At 46.7% G+C, this 9,869-nt stretch overlaps 2 protein-coding genes across 2 annotated transcripts; both read left to right on the top strand.

Moving 5' to 3' along the window:
• The first annotated feature begins 2,293 nt into the window (after nt 1-2,293).
• Nucleotides 2,294-4,116, top strand: LOC120871990 (solute carrier family 2, facilitated glucose transporter member 3-like). The gene has a single exon (XM_040252113.1). It carries the CDS (start codon nt 2,396-2,398, stop codon nt 3,878-3,880), a length of 1,485 nt encoding a protein of 494 aa, XP_040108047.1. The 5' UTR covers nt 2,294-2,395; the 3' UTR covers nt 3,881-4,116.
• Nucleotides 4,117-6,818: 2,702 nt separating this feature from the next.
• LOC120873042 (cationic amino acid transporter 3-like) lies at nt 6,819-9,869 on the top strand. Its single transcript, XM_040253795.1, has 6 exons — nt 6,819-6,869; nt 6,972-7,308; nt 7,997-8,155; nt 9,062-9,241; nt 9,361-9,468; nt 9,637-9,869. Exons 1-6 carry the CDS (start codon nt 6,819-6,821, stop codon nt 9,867-9,869), a joined length of 1,068 nt encoding a protein of 355 aa, XP_040109729.1.

The raw sequence follows: 9,869 nt of genomic DNA, 5'->3' as shown, positions 1-9,869 counted from the left end.
CAACGCAGCCAAAAGTAATATAAACAAATAATTTTTTAAAAAGAAAGTCAGATGAATGGATAAAGAAGATGTCATATAAATATTTATAAGTGTGTGTGTGTATATACATACAATGATATACTACGCAGCCAGAAAAAGAACTAAAACTCTCCACAATAGCTTAATCTACTTCACTGCCTCTTGTGTGGTTGGCTTTAAAAAACAAAATGACAATACTGTAAATCAACTATACCTCAGTTCTTAAAGAAGTTAATGCAATAGTCAACCACTTACATTTAAGACCCCTGTTGCTGGTTTGTGGTCAGTTTCAGCATGTGGGTCATCTGATGGAGATCAGAATCTAGTCAACCCTCTTCCAGTACCACCATCACCCCCTCACCACTCCACTTCCTGCTGCCGGCTTTTCCTTCGCGAGGAGCAGAACTCCTGACCTCTCACATCAAGTATCAATTCTCTGTCTCTGTGCTTGGCTCTCCCAGCAACAGAACTCCTTGCGGAAGACCAAGTCACATCCCCTTTATCCTGTGCCATCAACTGTCCAAGACTCAACAAAGCACAGTGCTTGTTCAATGTCTGTGTTGCTTGAATTCACATCAGACATGTTAAGCTGCCTTCTTCCGGTTGGGGCACCGCTGAGCTTGAAGGTCCCCACACTGGGGTGTCTCAGATCGGGTGTGGACTGTGGGGAGTCGAGTCGTGTAAGAGGACTGGGAGGGAGCAGGGTTGAGTGGGGTCTCAAGTCTTACAGCTCGTATTTCTCAAGGTCCTTGACCTCAAGTGGCCACAGAAAAGATCAATGAAACGTACCTAATCGAAATAGGAAAGAGTTTTCTTTGAGCCAAACTGAGGACTGCAGCAAGGGAGACAGTGTCCCTGGAGCTCTGAGGAGCTGCTCTGCTGAAGCGTGGGGTCCAGCGCAGTCTTCTACCTCATCCAAGCACAGGACATACAGCACACGCGACAGGGTGTGTGTATTCCTTCAAGATTTCAAAAGAGACAGACTTCATACAGACAGCAAGACAGCAGCTCCCTGGTGGCTGGGAAGGGAACCTTATCTCCCAGAGAGTGCTAACACTCACGCCACGAGGAGGGAGTTACTCATCCTTATCTTCAAAACAGATGCTCTTTACCTCACTTGTTAAAGAAGACATTCTGTGAGGGTTCAGTTCACACAAAGTTTAGGCTGAATCATGTATTATAAGTCAAAACAATGTCCCCATACTTCAATATGTGAACATCTTCTCCATCACAAGCAGATAAAAATCTTAATGACTGTTTGAGTCAGTGATTCTACTTTTGATAATGTACACAGAGGATTGAATGCACACTCTGGAAGAGATATTTGCAAATCCCTGTTCACAGCATGTTTCACAATAACTAAAGCATGAGAGCAACACAAGTTTTCCATTTATAAGCCAATATGGTAGGTACCCACAATAGAGTATTGTTCACCATTAAAAAGAAAGGGAATTCTAACACAAGATACAATCGGGATGACGTTGTGGACATTTTACTAGGTAAAATAAACCTCACAGGAAAGGAGAAATATTGAACGGCTCCACTTAAAATGAAGTACCTGGAGTGGTCAGATTCATAGAGACAGAATGTAGAAGGGTAATTGCCAGGAACTGTGAATGGGAAATGGGAATTACTATTGAATGGAACAGAACTGATGTTTTGCAAGATGAAAATCTTCTGAAGTTTGCACAAAATTTGAAGGTACTTAACACAACTGACCTGCAGGCTTAAAAATGGCTAAAATGGTCAATTTTGTGTTATGGGTATTTTACCACACATAAAAAAACCTCTCAGAACCACCCCGCCTAGGGTAATCACAGAAGAGTCAGGGCTGATAGCCACACTGCTCCCCACCCACCCAGCCCCATCTCCACCCCAACAGCCCAGGGGTGAGGACTGTTTTCTGTGCTCAGGACTCCCCGCTTCGGTTCTTGGAGATGTCTCAGCTCCAGCCCCGCACGCCTTACCCTCAGCCTCCCTGACTGACCCAGTGCTCCAGGCTCTGCTCCAAGGATCCAGTAAGTCTCGGATCAGCTTCTTCTGTGGGAGACTGGGTGCTGAGTTCACATCCTCCCAAAGAGACCTCTGCAACCTCAGAGTGCAGAGGGGTCAGCCTGGCTCCAGCCTAAGGGTGGAGAGACCCGTTTTGAGGGCTTTGTGTTTGTGTGAGAAGAGGTGGGGAGAGGGGGATTGGATCAAGTCTAGAGGCTGTGAGACTCTTTTTCGACTCTTCAATATAGAAATAATAGACTGAGGACCTGGAGGAAAACTTGCCACTGAGAGAGGACATTTTGGAGGTTTTGCGCCTGGAAGAGGGGTCTCTGGAGTCCCACTCCTAGATCTTTATCAAAGATTTGAAAAGAATTAAATTAGGGCCATGGGAACCACAAAGATCACCGCACCTCTGATCTTCGCCATCTCAGTTGCTACCATAGGCTCTTTCCAGTTTGGCTACAACACTGGAGTCATCAACGCTCCTGAGGCGATCATAAAGGACTTTCTCAATTACGCTTTGGAAGAGTGGTCAGAAACCCCCCCGTCCAGCATGCTCCTCACATTCCTGTGGTCCTTGTCTGTGGCCATCTTCTCTGTGGGTGGTATGATCGGTTCCTTCTCCATCGGACTCTTTGTCAACCGATTTGGCAGGCGCAACTCAATGCTTATTGTCAACCTGTTGGCCATAGCTGGTGGCTGCCTTATGGGACTCTGCAAAATAGCAGAGTCGGTTGAAATGCTGATCGTGGGCCGACTGGTTATCGGCGTCTTCTGCGGACTCTGCACAGGATTCGTGCCCATGTACATTGAAGAGATCTCACCTACTACCCTGCGGGGCGCCTTTGGTACTCTCAACCAGCTGGGCATCGTTATCGGAATTATGGTGGCCCAGATCTTTGGTCTACAAGTCATCCTGGGGACTAAAGATCTCTGGCCTCTGCTCCTGGGCTTCACCATCATACCAGCCATCGTCCAGTGCGCTGCCCTTCCATTTTGCCCTGAAAGTCCTAGATTCTTGCTCATTAACAGAAAGGAGGAGGAGAAGGCAAAGGAGGTCCTCCAGAGATTAAGGGGCACCAAGGATGTGATGCAGGACATCCAGGAGATGAAGGATGAGAGTGTGCGGATGTCACAGGAGAAGCAAGTCACCGTGCTAGAGCTCTTCCGTGCCCCCAACTACCGGAAACCCATCATTGTCTCCATCATGCTCCAGCTCTCCCAGCAGCTCTCTGGGATCAATACGGTGATCTACTACTCGACAGGAATCTTCAAAAATGCAGGTGTCCAGGAGCCAATCTATGCCACTATCAGCACAGGTGTGGTCAACACCATCTTCACCGTGGTGTCTCTGTTCTTGGTGGAAAGGGCTGGGAGAAGGACTCTGCACCTGACTGGCCTTGGAGGGATGGCTTTTTGTTCCATCCTCATTATGATTTCTTTGTTACTAAAGACTGATTATAGCTGGATGAACTTTATCTGTATTGTGGCCATCCTGGCCTTCGTGGCCTTCTTTGAAATTGGCCCAGGCCCCATTCCCTGGTTTATTGTGGCTGAATTCTTCAGCCAGGGACCCCGCCCGGCTGCCATGGCAGTGGCTGGTTGTTCCAACTGGACCTCCAACTTTCTGGTTGGACTGTCCTTCCCCTTGGCCACGTTGTACTTAGGCCCCTACATTTTCATCTTCTTTACCATCTTTCTCATTATCTTCTGGGTCTTCACCTTCTTCAAAGTTCCTGAGACCCGTGGCAGGACTTTTGAGGAAATTACACGAGCCTTTGAAGGGAAGGTGCAGACAGGAATCTGTGGTGAGGAAGGCCTCATCATGGAGATGAACAGCATCCAGCCCACGAGGAACACCAATGCCTAAGACGTGCCTCCTACCCACCTCCCTCCCATCACGAAAAGCAGCCTCCCCCTGAGCAAGCGGGGAGACCTCATCAGGTTGTAACCCAGGACTGTTTCTGAATGCTGCTATTCCATTCCTTTCTCATCCACACACTCGATGGGCGCTCAGAGGATCCCAAGGCTGGGGTCAGTCGTTGTCATCAATGGCTTTTAATAATTTCATTTCTTGGACATTCTCTTCAGCTCAGGAGAGACCAAGTAAACCTGCCTTCATTTCAGGAGGGATTGGCCACTTGGTATGTGAATATTTGGCCAGCTCTGCTCCCTTAGGTTCTAAAATTGCCTCAGAGCATTTTGGGGAGTGGGCTAGAAGGTGCCATTCCTCCAACCCCAGACTCACCAGGAAGCAGGTACACTCAAGAGTAGGGGGCAGAGAGAGATTCCATAAGAGCTCCTTCTTCTCTTCTGTACAGCTCTGCTGAACAACTTAAATTGAGCTTTATTTACTTTATCTTCTGGTTTTATTGCATAAATATTTATTGTTTTAAATATAAAGTAATTTTACCAAATAATGAAAGCATAAGGAAATTGAGGTTAGAGGGAGGTGCTTCAGGAGAGTTTATAGGGTGGAAGATTTTATACCGAAGAGGTTAAGATACAATAAGAAGGGAAGGATTTAGGGAGAAAGGTCAGGCATGATTGGAGGATGCATGATGGGGTGTGTGAGGTTTGCACGTTGCCTCTTAACAATTTCTATCCTTCAGATAAAAACTCTCAACTTTCTCAGAAAAGTCATGTGCCTGTATAAAGAAGCTATTGGTTTCCTTTGGAACTTTTTTCTTCATTTAAGGTTATATATAGTATTACTTGAAATCTAGGATTATTGCTAAGGTGGGGATTGTAGTTAATAGGGGTTTATGGGTTCTAATTTTGGATGGAGTCCAGAGAAGGGGTGATTATTTCTACAAATCCTCTCTCCCCTCACTGGACCAAGCAGCTTCGTTCTCTGTAGTGAACTCACTTTTTTAAAAAAAATATTCCTATCATCCATCTGGTGGGAGAGCTTTCCAAGTGAGCAAACAAAAATCTTGGTCCTTGGTAGAGGTTCATTATTTCTTCAGTTTGTTGTTTAGAGGATTTTAGGTGTTGATTTTTATTTTGCTTTAAGCCATAGCTTTAAAAGAACTTAAAGATGTTTATAGCTAACTTGGAATTTGTAACCTCAGCGCTGGAAGACGATTTTTTTTTCCTGAACGATTATTATCCAGTTGACGTGTGTTATTACATGAGGGTCATCTCATGCTTGTTTATGTCTGTTTACCGCGTCAAGTTACCCTTGTTACCATGTTACCACAGTGTTATGGCAGGTGCCCCCGGAGGGACTTGAACTTTCCTGTAGACCACATGTGGCAGTCTGCGTGGATGTGCAGCAAGGCCCACACGTGAGCGTGAACGTATGTGCACCGTCACGAAGCAGTTGCTGGTTATCTTGTTAGGTTCCTAAGGCCCCTATTGGGTCTAATGTGTTCGGACTCACTCGTGTCTATGTAAACAGCACTGCCTCTGCTGGGAGGAATCTGCATCGATGTTTTTCTTTGAAACTTCAGAGTTCCGCCTCACCTGGCTGCCTTTCCTTGTTGGAGAGGACAGAGAACTTCCTAAATGTTGAGACTGAGATTGGAGGACTCACTCTCCACTCAGACAGCCGGAGAAGACAGAAAGGAGTGTGAGACCAGGACATGAAGCCTCCTGGGTGCGCTGGAAGGGCGTCATCGGGGAGAGGGAGGCATTCTCAGGGGGACAGTAAGCTTCTAGATCTGGGGTGGCCAGAGGGTTTGCTAGATGGAGGGATTACATTTACCGCAGCCCACGGCCACCTCCAGGATTATACAGTACTTTTAGAAGTGGAGACTGGGCTCTTCATCCCTCCTTCGTATGTTGTCTGATCTCTTTCCCTCTTTGGTGCTTACATATTTCAAGCCCTGCAGTCAGACCCTCGCCTATGACAGCGTTTTGGTTCTAGTTCTCACCATTCCCTCTGGTTGCTGAGGCTTTGGGTACAAAACTCGCAGAGCCCTGGGACAGGGCTTCGCCGTGACGGGGACTGTCCTCCAGCTGCACCTCTTCTCCGACTCCTCAGCCCAGTGGCTTGGCAGTGGTGCAGCATGGAATTTTTCCCCGTTCTCAGTGACCAGGTTGTGAATAATTTCCAAATGGATTTTTTCTGTTATTGTTGCTACGGTTCTTTGTTTTGAAATAAAATTCTGATTGTACATATATAACATCACAGGCTTGGTTTTGTGGGGGGGGGGGGTGGGGGGGGGGAACCTTCCTCTGTAACAACAAATCGGCTTTATACACCATGTGGCTGCTCAGTACTTATTGTAACCTAAATAACTTTCTTATACGAGAGTTTTGTACAAATGAAAATAGCCATACTCGTTTATCATGTACAGATGAAATGAAAAAGCCTTAGTGCATTGCCTTGCAGACTTAATACATTAATGTTGCTTGCTTTCAAAAAAAAAAAGAAATAGTAATGATTCCCCTTATACAGGGTTTGTGACGTAAATACTGATGTCAGTCTCCTGTATACTGCTGACCCTCTGTGTCGGCGGACTCCCCTGTGGACGCGGGGATGATATAAGGGACTTGAGGACCCCCAGATTGTTATACCTCAGAGATGACTGTATGGTGATTTATACTAACTTACCATCAGGTTTGCTCCGACCCACAACTCTGTGAAGCCGGCTCTATTATTTACCATGGCAGCAGTTTAGGAAACAGTAGTAACATACCACAAAGCGTAAAGTTTGCCATCTTAAAAGCATCTGTGTCCATTTCAGTAATGTGGCCCATTTCGATGCAGCATGTTTTGCCCCCTCAATCCTCTTACACTTCCAATAACTTTGAAATGTATTAAAAGTTTCATTTGTGTCTGTAGAAACCAGAGCTCGGAGATGGAGAACTTCCCTCACAAGGCCATTGCTCTCTGGACTTGGACTCGCAGGGCCGAGGGCAGATGACGTTCTCGATGGCTTTGTGCCTTGTTTCTTCTGCAGAGCGTAACCTCCTCATCTGTGTCTAGGATGCTGCCTTAGTATGTTTGACAGTTTGCTCAGAAGCTGGTCCACAGGCAGCCGCTGGAACCCATAGAGGAGTCTGAGAGTCCCGAAGCTCATCTGAACACCCTTGACCTGGTGGCCTCGGGTGTGGGCAGAACCCTGATAGCCGGCGTGTACGTCCTCACTGGTGCAGTGGCCCTGTCTGTTGTGATCGTCATCTCCTTCTTGGTGGCTGGCCTGTCTTGTGTGATGTCTGGGCTCTGCTATGCTGAGTTTGGGGCCCAGGTACCATGCTCTGGTACTGTGTATCTCTACAGCTACATCACCATGGGTCACTTGTGCACCTTCATTCCTGGCTGGAACCTCATACTGTCCTTTGCCATCAGTGAGATGATGGATCAGGGGAAGTTGTGGGTTTAAGATCAGGAAACAAAGAGGCAGGATTTAGTTCTTCACTCTTCACTCATTCATGAGAACCTTGTTATCCACCTTGCAGGGTAAAGAGGATAACAGTGGCAGGAAACTCCCACAATGTCATTCTATTCACTTCTATCCTGCTTTCTTTAAATGATGAACCAAGAACCCAGGGATCAGGGAACTGTACGGAGTGTGTGAGAAGAAGGTGTGTCCCATGGGCTCATCCCTTCACCATTTTGAAGTCTTGGCTCAACTGCTGCCTTCATGGAATTTTCCCTTATATCTGGTTTTAAATTTTCTCACTTTCCAGCTCTCCTGGTCCCAATTTCCTGTGATATTTTCTTGCATAACATTGACCTCCTCCTAGCATATTAAATAGCTGACCTATTTTGTGAAGGCCTTCCAGGTGGTGCAGTGGTAAAGAATCTGCCTGCCAATGCAGAAGACAAGAAACGCGGCTTCCATCCCTGGGTGGGAAGATTCCCTGGAGGAGGAAATGGCAGCCCACTCCAGTATTCTTGCCTGGGAAACCCCATGGACAGAGAAGCCTGGAGGGCTACAGTCCACGGGGTCACAATGAATCAGACAAGACTGAGCGCATGTGCACTCACACACACACACACACAATTTTGTGAATATTCCTTCTGCCACTGCAGGCACCACCAGTGTAGCCCGGGCCTGGAGCTACACTTTTGACAGCCTCATTGGGAACCACATCTCTCAGGCATTACGGGAAACTTTCTCTCCGTATATGCCCTCTTTCCTGGCCATGTACCCAGACTTTTCTACCCTGGGCCTGGTGCTGCTGGTCACCGGTGAGTCAGGGGTCAGAGACAGGATGGGAAGAGCAGAGTGTGGAGGGGGAGCTCGGGTGGGAAGGGCTTGGGTGGCAGAATGGTGGGGGATTAGGGCTGGAGTGGTCTCTGATGTGAGAGGCAGAAAGGCAAGACACAGACCATTGTTTCCCATTCTTGGCATCATTGACAGTCTGGGTTGGATAATTCATAGGTGTGGGCGTGTGCGTTTCAACTTTTTTAGAAAACCATTGTCGGATGTTGAGTAGCATCTCTGACATTTACCCACTAGATACCAGTGATACCCACCTCCTAAACTATGAAAATCAGAATATCTGGAGACATTGTCAAATGTTCCTTACGGGACAAAATCATTCCCAGGCTGAGATTCATTTACTTGGACCTATCAGTATCTCTTCTGTATTAAGACCAAATTGTGTTTTTAATTGAGGAGAAATTAGCATAGCACAAAACTAAACATTTTATTATTTTTCCTAGGTTTATTGAGATGTGAATACAACACTGCACAAATTTAAAGTATACATGTGATGATATGGTGGGTGTATATACTGTGAGATGATTGTCATGTAAGAAATTAACCATCTTAAAGTGCACAATTCAGTGGTACTTAGTACATTCGCAACGTTGGGCAACCACCTCCATTGAGTTCCAAATATATTGTTAAATAAAAACATTTGATTTCAAGGCCAAGCATGTTTCAAATCTGTAAGCAAGATCACCCAACTCAAAATAGCAAAAGAGTACCCCTATCAAGTGAGTTTCCAAATATTTTTGTCACCTCAAAAGGAAATCCCATACCCATTGAGCAAACATTTTCATCTGTCCAGCACCAATCCCTCAGCTCTTGGTAACTGTCTATGGATTTTGTTATCTTGGATGTCTCATATTACATCTTTCCCACGGGAGTACTGGCTCTGGGAGCTCGTGAGTCAGCCCGGGTTTACAAAGTGTTCACGGGCATCAACATTTTGGTTCTCAGCTTCATCATCCTCTCTGGCTTCATTAAGGGAGACCCACACAACTGGAAGCTCACGGAACAGGACTATAAGCTGAATACATCTGGACCCAGAGGGACTAAAGAGGCTGGGGCTGATGGATCCAGGTGATGGGGATCCTGGAACCCAGCACTTGTGATATGAAGGGAGGAGTATTAAGTAGAGATGGCTGAATACAACTCACCTGTGTTCTTCCTCATCCCTTCTCTCACCCTCTGGGTTCTGGAGGGTTTGTGCCCTTTGGCTTTGATGGGATTCTTCATGGGGCAGTAACATGTTTCTATGCATTTTTTGGTTTTGACTCCATTTCCACGAGAAGTAACATGGTCATTGTGTGTCCCATTGGGGGTTTGGGCACAGTTTGGGCTGCCCTTGGCTTTAGGGGTTGGGAGAAGTTTAGCCTGCTTCTGGACATGGAGGAAGGAATTTGATTTTGTGCTTCCACTGCAGTGTTTTCCTGATCCAGGACCTCCTCCCATCTCGCAGGGGGAGAGGCCCTAAATCCTCAGCCGTCCATCCCCTGCAGCATCACGATCACGATCTTCATCCGCTTTGAGGCGCATTTTGGTGTCTCAGCGGCGCTCACCCTTGTGGTGCCCTACTACCTGATTCATCCCACAAGCCGCTTGCCACAGGCTTTTCTCCGTGTTGGGTGGGGCCCTGCCAGATATGTCGTGCCTGTTGGCACTGAAGGGTCTGCTGGCTCAAGGACACTCTGA

Source organism: Oryx dammah, unplaced genomic scaffold (genome assembly GCF_014754425.2).
Source record: "Oryx dammah isolate SB20612 unplaced genomic scaffold, SCBI_Odam_1.1 HiC_scaffold_13, whole genome shotgun sequence".
Taxonomy (NCBI): Eukaryota; Metazoa; Chordata; class Mammalia; order Artiodactyla; family Bovidae; genus Oryx; species Oryx dammah.
Note: the sequence above shows the minus strand (reverse complement) of the source record. Positions and strands in the feature narration are given on the sequence as shown.

What these genes read in the sequence shown, in the direction of transcription:
- LOC120871990 (XM_040252113.1), top strand. Translation starts at nt 2,396, where the DNA reads ATGGGAACCACAAAGATCACCGCACCTCTGATCTTCGCCATCTCAGTT.
- LOC120873042 (XM_040253795.1), top strand. Translation starts at nt 6,819, where the DNA reads ATGGAGAACTTCCCTCACAAGGCCATTGCTCTCTGGACTTGGACTCGC. An exon ending in CATACTGTCCTTTGCCATCA is followed by an intron (nt 7,309 to 7,996) that starts GTGAGATGATGG and finishes CTGCCACTGCAG; the next exon opens with GCACCACCAGTGTAGCCCGG. An exon ending in TGACTCCATTTCCACGAGAA is followed by an intron (nt 9,469 to 9,636) that starts GTAACATGGTCA and finishes CCCATCTCGCAG; the next exon opens with GGGGAGAGGCCCTAAATCCT.